The sequence below is a fragment of the Leptodactylus fuscus genome, chromosome 5, assembly GCF_031893055.1.
Source record: "Leptodactylus fuscus isolate aLepFus1 chromosome 5, aLepFus1.hap2, whole genome shotgun sequence".
Classification (NCBI taxonomy): domain Eukaryota; kingdom Metazoa; phylum Chordata; class Amphibia; order Anura; family Leptodactylidae; genus Leptodactylus; species Leptodactylus fuscus.
Window position 1 is genome coordinate 74,256,133 of NC_134269.1, and position 18,436 is coordinate 74,274,568.

General features: G+C 41.3%; 1 protein-coding gene across 1 annotated transcript; it reads left to right on the forward strand.

Annotated features, from left to right (window-relative positions):
• The first annotated feature begins 2,445 nt into the window (after positions 1-2,445).
• MYEF2 (myelin expression factor 2) lies at positions 2,446-18,082 on the forward strand. The gene is made up of 18 exons (XM_075273428.1): positions 2,446-2,675; positions 7,457-7,656; positions 8,632-8,684; positions 9,518-9,525; positions 9,613-9,706; positions 10,508-10,699; positions 11,215-11,368; positions 12,071-12,120; positions 12,218-12,278; positions 13,128-13,229; positions 13,310-13,355; positions 13,456-13,520; positions 14,459-14,566; positions 14,643-14,741; positions 15,608-15,676; positions 17,257-17,453; positions 17,534-17,585; positions 17,692-18,082. The coding sequence occupies exons 1-18, from the start codon at positions 2,551-2,553 to the stop codon at positions 17,853-17,855; spliced, it is 1,839 nt and encodes a 612-aa protein (XP_075129529.1). The 5' UTR covers positions 2,446-2,550; the 3' UTR covers positions 17,856-18,082.
• Positions 18,083-18,436: the final 354 nt, after the last annotated feature.

Genomic DNA, 18,436 nt, shown 5'->3' on the forward strand with positions numbered 1-18,436 from the left:
GAAGAGATAGAAGTAGAGCCGTGGAGAAAGGCTGTAGCAAATTGTTGAAGTCAGAATGTTGTTGTACTGGACTTCTGAATAGTAGTCATTGGTCAGGAACTGGCTCCACTCATGGATAGTTGGATAAAATTAAGTAAGGGTATAGAAAAGGATGGTTACAGAAATAAGGTATTGAGTGTTTGTATATTTTCCTTAGTGTAAGGAAATGCATAGTGAGCACCCACGCACAGTCCAGCTAAAGGACTAGATAAAGATATAGGGAGAACTGATTGGACATAAAATGTGTAAAAGTTTTGCTATGCAAGTGGAAACATGATATGTTTTGTGGTGAGGATCCTGCAGGTTAAGTGTAGGTATGTGTATACATATATGTATGTATATAGGCTTGAGTGTGGACACTAAGGAATTTCTAGAATGTCTATAGTGTCTTTTATTCAAGAAAGCTTGCCCAGTTTAAGATTTCTCCCCTCATGGTAATGTCTTTAACAATTGGTGAGAAGATGAAGCCATCTACTTACATGTTTTTGTTTTGTTTATTTTTTTCCTCAATATTTTGCTGTGCAGGAATTATAATTAACTCTGTGCTTATTTGTAGGAAAAGAAGACTAAGATTTGGCCGTCCTGAGACAATAAGTGATATAACTGTACTTAATATTTGAAAAATGTGATTTTAGTTCAGACAAGTTCTTTTTGATTTAATGGACATTTGTTTGGTTTGTCTGGAGCACCAGTGTGAAGTTTGTGTGTTTGTATGGAAGGTTCAGAGAAGTGAATGGGCCCATATGTGTGTCAGTTATATGTACATGTTACATGTGTTTGCTATATGCACATGCTCTGTTTGTCCATGTTTGTATTGTTACATTTTCAGTCTCCACAGCGAGCAGATGTAGATATAGACTGCTGATAACCCCACAGAGGGTGGTGACAAGTAGATATGAAAGGGAGGCATAAAGTTCTTTCCATTGTTCAATATCAGCTGTGTGTGTGTGGCTTCTCCAGGCTAAAGGATGGGTGAGATCATCCAGGCCTGTTATTTAATTTGGAACTCTGCAACATACTCTTATTATGGGGACCGCTTGAGGTCTCTAACACCTAATAAGGACATATGCATACCTCCCAACCGTTCCAGTTTTGGGGTTCTGCCTTGCAGACCCGGTCAGCGGAAGGTATGTCCCAGTTTCAAATCATCTGCTTCCGGAGGACACAGATGAGTTGAATACACTGGCGAGTGAAGAAGGAGCTGTCACAGCTCAGGTTCTGCTTCACCGCTGCGCTCCGGCTCCTGGAGAGGTAGGTACGATTTGATGACGTCACTCACATCGCGCCTACAACTCCGTGAGTGAGACTGCAGAGAGATGCAGGGGATTGAAGGAAGGTGAGTATCACTGTTGTTTTATGTTAGAGGGGCCTATGAAACTAGGGGCAGATGGGGGGTGACATGAAACTAGGGGCACAGATGGAGGGACATAAAACTGGGTGCAGAGATGGGGGAGGGCACATGAAACTGGGGACAGAGATGGAGGGGGGACATGAAACTGGGGCCAGAGATGGAGGGGGGACATGAAACTAGGGGCAGAGATGGAGCGGGGACATGAAACTGAGGGCAGAGATGGAGGGGGGACATGAAACTAGGGGCAGAGATGGAGGTGCGACATGAAACTGGGGCCACAGATGGAGGGGGGACATGAAACTAGGGGCAGAGATGGAGGAGGGACATGAAACTAGGGGCAGAGATGGAGGGGCGACATGAAACTGGGGCCACAGATGGAGGGGGGACATGAAACTAGGGGCAGAGATGGAGGAGGGACATGAAACTAGGGGCAGAGATGGAGGGGCGACATGAAACTGGGGCCACAGATGGAGGGGGGACATGAAACTAGGGGCAGAGATGGAGGAGGGACTTAATCCTGTGGGGCAGATGGAAGGGAACATTATAATGTGGGGACATATAATTTACGGGTGACAGTAGGAGGATTATCCTGTGTGGGGGCGCATGAAAAATGAATGAGAATGGGCGGAGTCAACGGGGTCAGTAATTAATGGAGAAAAGTCCAATATCTGTCATTTACAGTCACATCTGGATTTAATGTAAAAAAAACAAAATGCATAACAAACTGAACATGTATCGTACGTAATGGGGCTCGCTATGTCTTTATAACCGTTCAAAAAACATTGAAATGCCTGAAGGAGACTGTGATTTTATTCACTGTGACAGAAACAAGCGTGTCACTTCTACTTGCACACATTTACAGTACTCCGTTCCTCTCACAACCAGCAGTGTGAGGTGCACACGGAAGACATTTTGCGGACACCACACTCCTGCATAAGAACAAAGGCCACCTCACAGCTCCATTTGGTCTCTATTGTTCTACTATTGTCCTTGCGCTCGGTGGACAATAAAGTTGCATGACAAAGACCATACTGTAGGCGGGGCGTGTGTTCTCGCGAGAACTGGCATTGATTGCGCACTTGGAGAAGAAGCAGTGTTGCGGCCTTTTGAATCTCTCTTCGGCGACAGTCGCACTGTGAGGAAGGCCTAGATCGACCAAGATGGCAGAGCTCGACCAGCATGATTCCCAGGACGCGCTGAACAACGGCAGCGACAACAACAGCCTGTGCGATGATCAATGTGACGCGAGCATGGCTGAGGAGAGCCCATCGAATGGGGTGAAGAAGTGAGTGCAGACATATGGGAAGGAAATGGCCGCCTGTTGAGAGAGGGAGGGGGGAAGAATGGTAGCGAGGCCCTTACGGGTACGGTGAGCTGGCGGGAACACGTTAGGCCGCCATTTACCTAGCTAGTGTGGTAACAGCGCGCGTTTCCCTGTGGTTTTGGCTTGTAAGCTTTGGCGCGGACCTCGGCGCCATTATGGCCGCCATTGTAGTCGCCATTGGTACAGCTGCGTTCTTAGTAGCTGCATGTCCGGCTGTAGTTGTTTGTGTAGCAGTCCTCCGTACACCTCTGCATTACATGGCCATAGCTTCCAATCACGGCCGCTGTAATATCAGGGTAATGAAGGGAAACTAGTGCTGAACTACCTCAGAGTGTAGTGCAGGTGACTGCTAGCTATTGTGTAATGTGAGCCGCCATTTCAGCTTAGGGAGGTGAGATCATAGACGAGCGTCTGCCCTGTGATACATGAGCTAGTCCCCTGGCCATGCTCATACAGCTCTATACGATGTTATTTTTCCATTTGCTTCCAGTTACATCTTCACTTTGTACTACAGTGTAAATAAAAAACAAAACAAATGTGTGAATGTTTTAATGCAAAGCTCACACTTAGAGTGCTGAAATTTTTGTTCTCTATAAAGTTAGATTTTTCAAATATACTTTGTATCAATTCCTCACAGTTTTCTATACCTTTGATTTCTGGCATTCATTCTGTTCACTTATTGTGCTGGAAGTCAGCCCATGGACACGTATGTGCACAGCTCGTCTCTAGACTAACGTGTAACAAGCTGTGTATCTGTGTCTATCGCTTTACCATGTTACCTACTAACAATTTTACAATTTTACCTACTGAAAGCAAGCAGAAATCTGGAAACCTGTGATGAATTGATAGAGTATTGGAAAACTGTAGAACTTTTCCTTATACAATTCTTGACTGAAACTAGTCAACTCCTTTAAAGAGGACCTTTCATGGTCCGGGGCACAGGCAGTTCTATGTACTGCTGGAAAGCGCTGAATTCAGCGCTTTCCATCGGCTTTCCCGATCTGTGCCCCCAGTACCATAGCTCTTTACAGACAGAAGGGCGTTCCTGACAGTCAGTCAGGAACGTCTTTCTCCACAGCAGTGCCTATCGCGCTGTACAGTGTGAGCGGGGAGGAATGCCCCCTCCCTCTGCTCACAGTGCTCGTCCATAGACGAGTATTATCAGGAAGGGAGCATTCCTCCCCGCTCACACTGTACAGCGCTGCTGTGGAGAAGGACGTACCTGACGGACTGTCAGGAACGCCCTTCTGATTGTAAAGAGCTACGGGACCGATAGCTCTTCACCCAGGGCACAGATCGGGAAAGCCGACAGTGCGCTGAATTCAGCGCTTTCCAGCAGTATATAGAACTGCCTGTGCCCCAAACCATGAAAGGTCCTCTTTAAATCTTGTTCGTTGTATAAATGGTAAAGAACAATCAGCAATTGAATGCTTTTCAATTGGTTGCATATGAGGGGGAGACTTGCTAACTAATATGAATGCAGATTTCCAGTCGTTCCTCTTTAGCTTGCAAAATGCAGCAGGGTGCTGGAAGTCTCTAAAGCAGTTATGGTGCCCAGACTGTGCTCTGCTGCATGTACATAAGAGGGGAGTCGGTCACATCAAGAGTCAAAGCGTCAGAAGTAACTGTATAAGAGCAAACAAAGAGCCAATAAAGGCTCAAGTAACCATCATATAGGGCTAGTAGACAGCCTTTTTTTTTTTTTTGTTCAGATTTAAATAAATCAAAAATAATCACAAATGAGGTCCTCGGAGTGCCGTGTAATAATTTTAATACGGATGACCCCCCTACACTAACATCATTTAGCACAGACCCCCCCCTACACTAACATCATTTTGCACAGACTATAGGGGTGCTGTCATATATGCTCCCAGCCACATGTGTTTTCTGCTACTTACCTTGATACACCTGTAGATTTCCATTAGAAGCAATGTAAGTACTTTTTCAACCTGCGATTAGTGATAAATGTGTGTGACTGGTAGCAGAGTGAGGAACACTTGTAGAGTGATGTCACACTATGTACTTGGATGCTGCATCCAGTCCCTGGCCGCCAGTACCTTCACTTTTCTGTAAGCAAACCACTGACTAATTTCGCCCACATTTAATTCCTGGTGGTGCGGTAACAGCAAAACCACAGCCAGGAATTAATGGTTGTCACACTTACCTCCAAAGTGACAGACTAGCGACTAGATTTGGCTGTAGCCGCATCTCTGTACACAGTGTGTCACCACCCAAAAAGAAACACCCTAAAGTTGGGGCCACATGTTGTGGAAATATAGCTTTTGTTGCATTTTTCTGAGCCAAAGCTAGGAGTGGATTGAGGAGAAGAGAGAGACTAACTTCCTTTATCTTTTCCATTCCTTTAGTAGCAATTCTTGACTTTGGCTCAAAAAACCGCAACAAAATGTGCAACAAAATCGCTGCGTTTCTGCAGTGTTGGACCTCAGAGTTAGCCCTCTAGCACACAAATGGCATGGATATAGATTTCACTGACCTATACATTAATGGGGCTCTATCAGCAAAAGTATGCTGATAGAGCCACATATATGCGTGAATAGCCTTTAAAAAGGGTATTCAGGCACGGCTAATCTAACTTTAAACCCCCCGCCCGTTTTAAAATAAAACTTTAAAAACATATATGTAAATGATACCTGAACGTGCACGCTGGGCGGTCGTGCATGATCCAACGTCATCTACGGTCCCTCCTTCCTCTCCTTTCTTCTTCCAGCGACGTCCTCCTGTCTTGGCTCCTCTCCGCCTTCATCTTCTTTTCTTCCGGATATGAAGACGTTCGCGAGCATTCTGCGCATGCTTGCGTAGTTCTAAGGATACTTAGAACTACAACAAAAATGGTGGCGGCACTCACAGCCGGACACTTTTCAAACCCATTCAAATGAATGGGTTTGAAAGATGCCGGCTGGTTTCAGTCTCCTGTCCAGTTTTGTGCAGGAAACGGAAACCTGCAGAACGGAGTACGGGCGCAGATGTGAATGAGCCCTGAGACGTATAGGTCCGTACTTTTATCCACAATTGCAGCTAAAAAGCACAGCCATATGTCTCATATTAATAGCCGTTAACCCTATCATTTCCCTCATATTAACACCTTTGTTGTGAGGGGCATGAAGGTAATAATTAAGTAAATATCTTCATTATTGAGGTCCTTTATTACCTCCCTATATATGTTTCACATAACCCCTGTGTGAAGCATACAGGGGTTAATGTGAGGGACACGATGGGGTGAAATTCTATTAATGTGAGGCACATGGAGTTACTAAAACGAAATTAATAACTCCAAATACCTAACATTAAAAGGAATAGTAACCTCAGTATGTACTTTGCTGGCAGGAGCTCTCCTCCTCAGGGAGCCTTTACAGAGATGCAGAGGGCAGGATCTCATCACTGTAGCAGGCAGGGTCCTTGTCCTGTGCAGTGATGAGCTCCGCCTCCTGTACTTTCCTCACCACTCTCAATGGTGTGCAGATGCAGGCAAGTACTTACTCCATTCTAGCATGTAGGAAAAGGGCAATCTGAGCACAGACAGAAAAGCTGCTTGCTGCCTGTGATTAATATTTCATTTGAAATAATACACGCAACCAGAAATAGTGTACAAATAATAGAAGTACATGGGAAAACTTTTCTTAGAATGTGAGTTGTGTAAATCTTCAGTCCTTTGCAATGGGTAAAAGTTTGCAGAGGTGTGAGGAAAATCAACCCATCCCATGTGCATTCATTGTGTGAAGGTACCAGTCCCCTCCCCCCTTCTTTTAATTGTGTTCCATCTTGTATCTATGGAAATGAAGGTAGTTACTAACCGGGAGTGAACTGTAAACTGGGTAGGAGGGAGACAACTAGTGGCAGGAACTTTAGGCTAAGGTCCCACATTGCAGAACGCAGTGGAAACGCACTATGTTTTTTTCCTGCAGTGGTGTCCTTTGCATTTTTGTTGCATTTTTTTTGTCCCTTATTAAATCTATAGGGAAAACAATAGTTTCCACAGGTAAAATTAACAACCTACGTTTTTGAAAGTGCTTCATTTCCACAGGGTGGTGTTGTTGTGTTTTTTTTTTTTTTTTTTTTTTTTGCAATGTGTGTATGGGATTAACCAGAAACTCATTCACTTTGCTGGTACTGTAAAATGCAGCATTTCACAGCAGGAAAAATTTTCCACAATGTTGGGTCTTAGAGGTTTTCAGGTAGGATTTTGTCGGATTTAGATTTGCATGCTAGCAGCATTCCTGAGCCAGACATGTAGAAGTAAAAATATTTTAAAAAAAAAAATTTATGGTATAAAAACCAAGAAAACTCCTTTCATTTAGGGGACGTTCACACTAGCGTCTGTGTCCGACAGCTAGTGTCCGATGCTAATGTCCACGGAAGATTTTAGCATTGGACACTAGCTGTGTCCGTTACAATTTGCATGATTTTAAATGGGACATCATGTAGTGTCCTTAAGTGTCCGTTTACAAAGATGTCTGATTTTTTCAAGCGGATTCCTAAATCCTACATGTACGGGTTTACATAGGACTGTATGGTGAGGTGTTTTTAGGAGGAGAAATTTGAGTCAGTTTCCTGACCAAAAAAACTGTGTGAATGCAGCCTAAGGCTTAGTTCACACAGCGTTTTTTGGTCATGGTTTTGAGGCCGTAAACGCCTCAAAACCCTGACCAAATATGACAGCTCCCTTTGAAATCAATAGTTGTTTAAGTTGACAATTTGTTACTGTGCTTGTCTTTCATAACTAGGGAAAATGAGGATTCCAATAAAGAAGATAAACCACTAAAGGAAAAATCTGGTAACCGAAAGGGGAACAGATTCCATCCATATGGGAAAGATAAATCGAGCTCTGGTGACAAGAAGGGTCAGAGTCGGAATAGGGTGTTCATCAGCAATATTCCTTATGACATGAAGTGGCAAGCCATCAAGGACCTCATGAGGGAGAAAGGTAAAAGTTGGCGCTGTAGTAAATGCGCATTCCCAGGCATAAATGTATTTTTCTTAACTGTTCCCAAAATCTTGATTCAGCAGGTAACCAGGTAACGTACTTTAATTTTATACAGTAATCCAAATGCCGGCTACCTGAAAAGTATTGGCTTAATCTGTGGCATTTACGTGAGAGAACAGGCCAATAATGTAACTGTAAAAGCAGAGATTGCTTGTTTGTCATGTAGTGACATATTGTAAGGGGCAATTTTGGTGATATTGTTTCTAACGCAAAAGACTGTCGTTGTGCAGTTCTTGTTTAGTGCCTGTTGCAGTTGTGAAATTGGCTTAATTCTTACCAAATTTGGGTTGGGTGGGATTTATTTGCCATACAAGATTTCTAGTGGAAATGGCTAAACACCCAAATGTAAAGCTCGGTGTCCTGGTAGCTTGTTCAACATTGTAATATTTGTAATTGTCTTTGGTGTCTCTGTTGTAAGGTGACATGACTATTTGATTGGTTTTATTCACTGTATCTCTTTGCTTGTAGCTTGCTGTGAAACGCATTGATTTTGTTAATTTGGATCTTAAGACAATCTTTACCATTTGAAGACATTCAGGTAGAAAGTCACCTTAAAACAGTTGTTGTGAGTTGGAAGAAAAACCTTACTTTAACGTTCTAATGTTTATCTTTAACAAGTTGCTTAGGGCCTATTTTCACATCTGAATTTGTTCACCAACTATATCATACCAAATAACTACATCTAGTAATGAGGTGTAAAATCTGGTAGATTGTATTGCTCTCGACAATGTGGCTGCTTTGCAATCTTGACAAGTAGCTAAATGAAAATAGCCATTGGTATGTTGGTTCTGTGTCTGAGTGTTGGTGAATATTAGGTCATCTGTTCTGTAGAGCTGTGCACAGGGCGCAGTTACGAAAGTTACTGGTGTTAAATGCTTTGTTTCTTGGTATTTTCCCTTTGTATGTCTTATGTAGTTGGTGAGGTTACATACGTGGAGCTCTTTAAGGATGCTGAAGGAAAATCAAGGGTAAGTGCCGTGGGCAACAAGCTGTTTGAGGTGTAAAGTCCCTCATCAGTTTTCACTGTACAAGTTTTTATTTGGAAAGTAAGTTTCATTTTCCTATACTGTATTGCAGTCTGAATGTTCCAAGGCTTTACAGCCTGTTTCTCTCCATCCAAATTACACGAGGTTGCATTTCCATTGTTTCCAAGCCTTTTCTTGAACAATTCTTGTTTGCTGCTAAAAGCTCAATGCAGACGTATGTAAAGTTCTGTGTGCTGGTCCTTTTAACTTGTTCTTTGCTAAAATTCACTGGCAAATCTGACAGTTCTTGGGATTGGACTGAATTTGTCTAGAATCTATTTTTGACATGCCTGTTGTGGCTTTGCGAGGCTGCGCAACTGTCAGTGCTGGAAACGTTGCTCGAGTCATTGAGCTAGACTCTCAAACTGAAACTGAATAAACTGGTTAAGGCTTCCATTTTTCTGATGAGACAAGTGAGTCATTGGGTATGGTTTAGGAGACTAATCTGTATCCTCGGATCATTTTTATTTTTGGAACTTAAAAAATTTCATACACTTATTAATGTTAAGTTGTACTTTTTCTATTCTGGAATTTGAATTTTGATGCTACAGTTGTATACAGCCGAAATAAATCTAGGATCCAATGTCTAATATATTGCAAATGGCAAAAAGCCCATTTTAAATATTTACACCCCATATATGCAGCAAGTTCATCCCTAGTGAAATGTAACTGTTCATTATTTGATATATATCAGTGTAACAGGGACTATTGATGTACTAATTCATCTTCTTTTGCTTTTTTTATTTTGATTCTTTCATGTGACGGTTTGGATTTAGGGTTGTGGGTAAGTCTTCATTTATTCATGTTACTTTGTACAGATAGCTTGTGTGTGTTGTGTATATATCTAACCTTTCTTTTTTAATTTTTGCAGTGTGGTGGAGTTTAAAGATATGGAATTTGTGACAAAGGCCATTGATGTAATGAATAAACATGATTTAAATGGACGACCCCTTAACATCAAAGCAGTAAGGATCTTTTTCGTCATTAGAGTGCGAACGTTAAGTAAATAATGATTATTATATATGTGATGATGTACTGCATACAGTAATGTATTATTGGAATTTGGTTCCCATGCCATAATTTTTTTGTTGAAAGACAGTTACATTGCAGGTCCGTTATGGACCTAGTGTCCTGTTTAACACTGAATGGCATGGAACTTTCCCCACTTCCCTTAACTCCAGGTCCTTTAATAGGCTGTGTTCCACTGCAGTTGTGCACTTTTTTTTTTAGCTCCCACCTTTCCTGAGCAATCAATGCAGTTAAATTTGGTGCCTGATATGCTAATTAGGCTCTGCACTGTCAAGTGGGTAACCTCGGGCAGTAGAAGACAAGGGGAGTATTGTTTTATGATCTGATTTAAAGCTTTCTGACACTGATCAGTCAGAGACAGACATAGTTTAGTCTTTCCTCTGGCACCATAAACTCCACTTGGACAATGCATAGCCTAATTAATATATTAAATGCCAAGGGCCTGTAGTTGAGGAAAACTGTGTATGCTCCTCTTTAAAGTGAAGGTCAGCTATCCTGTTTTAGAGCAGGATTTGATGGAGGGAGAGAAGCTGAGCTCCATGATGCATAGGCTTATATAATTTGAGGCAGAATTTCTGCATAAATCTTGGTAGGATTACCGTGATTGCTAGCCTTCTGTATACAGTCTGGTACAGGAAAGGCTGCTAGTCTGTGAGGGTAAAATTGGCGGCAATTATGCTTCTTATTTGGACATAAAGTATTTGTGTATTAATCATTGGTAAACCTTCTTTTTGTAGGATCCAGATGGAGAACATGCACGCAGAGTTCTGCAGCGTGGTGGAGGGCCGTTTCCTGGGGGTCATAATGCAGACATGGGTCCTGGCCTAATGAACCTCCCTCCTTCAATTGTTAACAATCCAAACATCCCGCCAGAAATAATCAGTGCATTAAGAGCTGGAAGACTTGGGACAACTGTTTTTGTTGCAAATGTATGTGGTGAATGGCTGGTTTTCTTCATCTTTGGCGCAAGTGTTGTGTTAGAAGTAGAACATAGATACTGAGGCATATTTTCCATCCATATTAAAAAGTATTGATGCAATCTATTTATATAGGTGCATTTAGTAATCTGGAAAATGGCTGCCCATGTTGCTACATACAAAGCAATAAAAAGTAGAAACCTTGCACTCGCTGTTACTGATGGCATTTTCATTATGCAATTTTTGCATTCATATGTCTAGGTATTCTGTTTTTTCAGATTAAACTGAAGAGGAAAATATAGTCTGAAAACAGCCTAACATATGCCTGTAAATATCTTTGCAGATGTTAAAATAGGTGTGGTATACAATTTAGCTTGTGGCTGCATTTAATAGTGTAGCCCTTTGGGCAGTTTCATGCACCACAAAGTCTGTGCCTAAAGGATGCCACGTGAATGGAGGCTTTTTTTCTATTTTTTTTTTTTTTTTTTTTTTTTTATTAATTTTTCTTTTCTCTTGCCCCTCTTCAGCTTGATTTTAAAGTTGGTTGGAAGAAACTGAAAGAAGTATTCAGTATTGCTGGAAATGTGAAGAGGGCAGATATAAAGGAGGACAAAGATGGGAAAAGCAGAGGAATGGGAACAGTCACCTTTGAACAAGCAATAGAAGCAGTGCAAGCTATCTGTATCCTTTGTTTAAATATTTGGAAAATTGAGAGTGATGTGTGAGATCTCATTATTTTTGGCAAGCAGTGTTTTAGAATATTAACTGACTTTGAAATACGTTGGTGTTATCTATATCCATTATATTTAAGATTTTCTAGAGGACATGAGACCTTTTTTGCATTCTTCAGTAGGTGCTGCTTTGTTGATTCTGGTGCAGTTGAATTTTTCTTCTGTAGACTCTCCTTTTCTGAGCAATGATTTGTTAGTTTCTGCACATTTATGCTTTTCGGGTGGGTGGTCCCTGTCATTGCATATTGCATTAATTGCATATTGAAGGATGCAATTAATTACTAGAGGTGATAAAAGCTCCTGTAAGTATTTCATGGTTATATTTGTTTGTTGGGTCATGTACAGGTTTACAACTAGAATAATTTCATAAATGTCCCAGTGGGTGCTAGGCAAGTATGTGAATACATTATCATTACTCTTAAGTGATTTAATAAAAGTGTGTTTTACCTGATTTAGGAGTGAATCAATTTGTGGAACAATCACTTTGTTAACTTATTAAAGGGGTTTAATCTGGGATCTGCTTCTTAATGTGCAAAACAGCAAATTTCTTTGCTATGCACATGGACTTTGTAAATCAGCTAGCTTTTAGAAGGGAAAATGGACCACCAGTCTCTTTAGATCTTCTTTTTTTTCCTTAACTGACTTTTCACAGCTATGTTCAATGGACAGTTTTTGTTTGATCGTCCCATGCACGTAAAAATGGTATGTTTTTTTTTTTAAGCCAAAAACAATATAAACATTTCTCTGCTTTAACCTAAACAAGTGGCTTAAGTTTTCAAAATGCTTTGTTTTTGATTAGGACGACAAATCTCTCCCTCCGGATGACTTTCATGCTATGGAAAAGGCACCTCAGTTACCACGTATGTGAAGTCTTTAAAAAAAAAAAAAAAAAAAAAAAAAACTGTTCAAGCTTAAGGCTAGATTCACACTTGCGCTGTGTGGCTGATCCGGGGTGCCGTCCCCATTTCACCTGAAAAATGCATATGGGAAGAATATGCAAATCTGTCTTGTATGATGTAATTAGGAAGTCAGTGCCTCAGTCATGCAGCCCAATAGAGGGCGCTCCCTGAGGATTTGCAAATGTGTCTTCCATGATGTAATTAGGAAGACAGAGCCTAAGAGATGCAGTAACATCGAAACAGCTGTCCTCGGCTGAGTCTGTACTTGGTAAAACCCCACATTGTTGCAACAAAGGCCTCTGGGAAGGTTTGGCATGATGTTAAAGGGAGCGCACTCTATTGGACAGCATGACTGAGGGACTGACTTCCTAATTACATCATGGAAGACAGATTTGCATATTCTTCCCATGTTCCTTTGCACAGTGGAGCACAAAATGGCTTAACAAGACTCCACACCTAAATGGTGATCTCTCCCTTTGGAGTGACAATATCCCCCTAACCCTGAAAAATGCAGAGAGAAAAGTCCTGCAAGCATATTTTATGGGCAGAAACCTGTCCAACCCCATTATAAGTCCATGGGGACTGTGGGTAATCAATTTTTAATAGGATTTTTGCTATTTTCTGGGTCCCTAAGTGAACCCGAGGAATGGGAACCTGAGCGCACGTGTGAACCTAGCGGTAATGATTATGAAATGTGACTGGAAGGTCCTTCTCCAGTCACTTGAACTTGTTTTACAGTTTTTGCCATTTTATTAGGCTAATAGTTTTATTGTCCATATTTATATTGTATGTATTTTTTCTTCCCTTCAGGTGGCCTAGGAGGTATAGGTATGGGACTTGGACCCGGTGGACAGCCAATTAGTGCAACACAGATTGGAATGGGTGGTGGAATGGGCAGCATGGGGCCATCAGGCAAGTATATAGCATTATTACTACAGACCCTAAAGTTACAATTGAGGGAAAAAATATTCACACTGTTATTTTCCTATAAGGTATGGACGGCCCTGGCTTTGGTGGAATGAGTAGAATGGGAGGTATGTGTTCCCATCTGTTACTTGAAATTGTTCAGTCTCTTCCAACATCAGTAACAATGTATAGTTACACACTTTCTCTTTTACTTTCTACTTCCAGCTGCTAGTGGATTTGGTGGCATGGATGGAATAAGTAACATGTCAGGATTTAGTGGCATGAGCCGAATGACAGGTATGTTGTCTACTATATAACTTTTTCCCTCCAGTTAACTGAAAATATAAAGTAACAGAAATATATTTATGTACTCCCTCACCACACCCCTTTTTGGGTAAAGTGGTAAGGATGCCCTGAATTGAGATGACTAAGGTTGAGTCACCAAATTATAAACTTCAGAGAAAGACCCTCAGATTGCAAGCTGTAGCCGAAAAAACATGGAGGAAACGCAACACATATATTTCCATAGGGTGGGCAGACCTTACAACCTAGTGTCATCGCTGCGCTGTAAGGAACGCTGACCCCGCCCCCTCCCCTGATTGTATTCTGACATAGCTTCATACTGTCACAGGGGTTAGCGGTCTGTTCTTGATTCTGCAGTGGGTGTGATTTTTGATCTCCAATCAGGCAGCCAGTTTCAAAGATCAGAATCGCACCCCTTGTCTGCTGCTTCTTGATATCGCCTGACAGTACAGAGCCTAAATATCATATCACACCCCCAAACTAACAGGGGTAGAGGCTAGAGAAAATTTCATGTGTGCCAGAATAGCCAGAGCCTATATATTGATTTTAAGAGCTAGACATAACGAAGGTGGTGAAACGTCCTCTTTAAGTTTTTTACATGGATTAAGGCTGGTTTAACATGTTGGAAAGAGAAGTGGAATCTGGCCTATGGTTTTTGTGGCTTTACTTGCTAATTAGCCCCAACCACAATGTAGCTAATAGCTGCCTCTCCTGGCGGGGTCTCTAGTTGGTTTAGCCATTTCTTGAAGAAAAAATGCCCAGCACTACCTCTCTTTGAAAACAATAAGAGGCAAGGGTCTTCCTGAAATTTGAAGCTTATTTATGAGACTGAATCCATTCGTGTTTGTCCACACTTTATAAATATTTGTATAATATAAATACACCTTCACTAACTACCTCATGTTTGCACATTGTTTTTTGTGTTTATATAGGAATGGGTGGTGTTGATGACTTCAGAGGCAGTATAGGGTCTGGAATGAGTGGAAGCATGTCAAGCAGCATGGCAGGCATGGGAAGCATGGCAAGCACCATGGGAGGCGGTAAGGTGCTAAGATATATAGAGAACTATTTGGATGTGCAAACAATGTTCCATCTAATGCATATTGTTTAATCTAGACATGTATAGAGGAGGCATGGGAAGCAGCATGGACAGAGACTTCAGTCGGAGTGACATTGGTTTAAGCCGTGGTTTTGGAGATTCATTTGGTGGAATGAGTAAGTGGACTCTAAACCTACCTTTTCTCTTATTTGTAGCATATGTAGGATTCATTTCTACCCTCTTATTACTTGTACTCTTATTACTTAGTACCCTGTTACTCTAAAAATAAGAAACATAAACTTCAGCTGTGCAGGAACCATTGGAGAAACACCTTTCAAATGATTGACAGCTGGACTTAGCGGATGTTTTGAAAGGTCCCCTTCATAAATCATTGGGCCCCCCACAGATTCTGAGCGCTCCTATCCCCTGCTAAAACTGCATCTGGGCTCATTTAATTAAATGGATTTATGCCACTACTGCCAGCAGCCCTGCCCACCTGACATTAGTAGCATATTGGATATGAAAGCTACCTGCACTGATCACTGTGGAATGGTAGAGGCTAACAGAAAATTTCATTAGACTTGCCCTAGGTTCACAGTTGTGCTCAGGTTTTAATTCTTCAGTTCTACTTTTGGTTTTCCAGTTTTTGTGTCCCCATCTGCTTATAATGGGGTCCGTTTGGTTTTTGCCTGAAAAAGCAGGACTTTTCTCTGCATTTTTTTCAAGCAGATTTGTGGTTGGAATCCATGAACGTAGAGCGAGCGCTGGTGTCTAGCCTTATTCTGAGGAAGAGAATCAGAAACACACACATAACTTTCTAGAGTTGACACTGTAAGAGCTTTCTAGAGGTTTATTCACATCATTATCGCTCAGTCCCTTTTAACTAAGGCTTTTTCCAGTTTAAGTTGCAGCCAACTGTCATATGGTATCTTTGCCCTGTAGTCCTATATGTGCATCCTGCTATTTGATGCAGCAAGACTGTTAGTCTGAAGCATTGTAAGTAAAGAAAATATAACCTATATATTTTTTTTTTTTTGTATAGGTAGTGCTATGGTTGGAAGCTTTGGTGGGATGGGCTCTTCTTCGCTTGGTCCTCTAGGATCTGGCATGAGTAAGTTCTTTGTCTCACATTTGTATTTTTGTCTTGCTGCAGCATAATGTGTTCTGGCTTCCAAGTAATTTGATATTTAGGACTTTGAATACTGATATCAGTATTATGTAATATAATTTATGTGTGTTTCCACCCATGTCCAAGAGAATAGTGTAGGATCGTTCCAGCGCACTAATTGGGAGTGGTTACGGAGTTCATGCACTATCTTGTGAACGCCGTAGGGACACTTACATCTGATAAGTAGCCTCAGAAGCCGTGGGATTCCCCGACTCTTTACCATGCAATCGGTGGGGTCTAGATATACTGCTATGGGCGAGCTATCCTATCACCTATTTACAATAGGACTGTAGGGATTATTAGTAGGTTTATCTAAGGGCTCGTTCACATCAGCGTTGTGAACTCCGTTATGCAGGTTTCCGTTTCCTGCCTAAAACAGAGGCAGGAGACGGAAACCTGCAGGAGTCTCTCTCACCCATTCATTTGAATGGGTGAGAGAGATGTCCGGCCGTGAGTGGCGGTGAGCGTTTTATGCTCTCCGCCGCGAAACCGGGTTTTTTTTAAATCTGGACACAGAGTCGGACATGCAGTACTCTGTGTCCGGATAAAAAAAATCCGTTTTTCGCCGTTCACGGCCGGACCCGCTCTGTGCTTTCCGTCTTCTGGCATGCAGAAGACTGAAAGCGCAGAACGGAAAGAAGGCAGGTGTGGACCTAGCGTAAGCCAGAAAGCAGGCTGACAATTGTGGAAGTAGTGAGGAGATCTAGCTCGAAGTAGTTTGAGCATATGAGACAATATATATCCATCCAATAAAATATAGTGACCTCCCCCGAATTCTCACCATGTCTGGTGATTATCAACGAAATTGGTGGGGTACATATATACGGTTACCGGCTGGTTGTCTCACCCACTCCCCACCACCTACTACGCTGACTGTCCCACCCGCTCCCTATTACCTACTAACATCCAAGAATATATGGATGACTAGTAGTATTGTCCAAACCAAAACATAGGTGGACAAACTTTGGGAACTTATACTGTGGGTAACTGCATCAGAAGGGACCTTTTTGGTCATCAATTTAAGCCCTTTACCAGTGAGGTTTTCCCCCAGTTTTTTTTTTTTTTTTTTTAACATTTTTGAGTTTTCATAGGGGTATTTTAAGAAAGCAAAATAAAAGTTTTATGTTTTATAAATAAATATCTTTACTCCTGCAGTGACATGTCCAAGACATGATTGAAATGCTGCGTGAAGGATTTATTAAGACTGGCATTAAGTACACTGGTCTTGATGACCCCTGTTCCTCTAGAGGAGGGGCCTTGTTTGTGTAAATTGCAAGCAACCTCTGGTATGGCGTTCCACTGAACCAATATCTGCTCTGGCTCATAGAAAACTATGTGCTTAATATGTGCTCACTTATCAAACCCGACTTCAAGGGTTGTGCCTTTTAAAGACTTATCTCTTAGCCACAGAATAGGTGATAAGTGTGAGATCGCTGGGGATATGGGAAAAGTGTCCTTAATGACACAATTCCTTTTAACAGGCACAGTTTAGATATCAATGTAACCAGTTACTTTCATTTTAGGCTCAGGAATGAGTGCTGTAAATAGCATGAGCATGGGGCTCGGCATGGACAGAATGAGCACGAGCTTCGATCGTATTGGAGGAGGCTTGGACAGACCCATGGACATGGACCGAGGATTTGGAGGATTCGGCTCCACTCCAATAGGAAGTGGCTTAAGAGAGCGAGGAAACAAAGGCTGTCAGATATTTGTTAGAAACGTAAGGAGTTTCAGATAGTTTTGTTTAAATTGTTAGTTCTCTTAATCCTACGATTCTTACTCATCTGCTTCTAATTTTAGCTCCCCTTTGACTTGACCTGGCAAAAACTGAAAGAGAAGTTCAGCCAGTGTGGTAAGTTAAAACTGTGGTTGATTTCTATCTATCTATCTATAATTTTATTAAATATATATATATGTTCATTTTATTTTTACACTTTTTTTTTTTTTTATTTCTTTAGGTCGGGTTATGTTTGCAGAGATAAAAATGGAAAATGGCAAATCTAAAGGCTGTGGAACTGTAAGATATGATTCTCCAGAAACTGCAGAGAAAGCATGCAGACTAATGAATGGAATAAAAATCAATGGTAGAGAAATTGATGTCCGCATAGACCGCAATGCATAATTCCTTTTCTTGTTCAGTGGCATTCCCACATTTGTTCGTCCTTTTTGGTAAATACATTTTAGTAAACGTTGTTAGAGCAGGTAAAGCTAGCCATAAGATGCAAGCCTATGCTAGTGTGGTGTTTAATGTCTTTTTTTGTTATATATTTTGATTTTAAAACACCATGTCTCTGGTCATTCAGTTTGTATGAATTGACTGTTTTTAATAAAGCCAATTTCTCACAGCTAGTTTGAAAAGTCTACATTGCGGGGTTTTAATGCTGTATCTTGTTTTTGACCTCTGACAGTCCAAATCCCCCATAATGACAAAATAAAATGTTTCAGTGGTTGAGTGAAATGGTAAATGTTGGTCTACTTAGTGTGGTTTTTTTCAACCTCTTATAAAAGTTAATTTGTGGCTATATGTGATTTGAATGTGGTGCATGTGTTTTTTTTCTTTTTTTTTTTGAAATATAAACTGAGTAATCCTAAGTTTATCAATCTATTATTGTATTCCAATCCACTCATTCCCCTAATTTGGTCACTCTTTCATGTACGCTCTAGTTCGATTATGTTCTTGTATACTGGGATACAAAATTACGC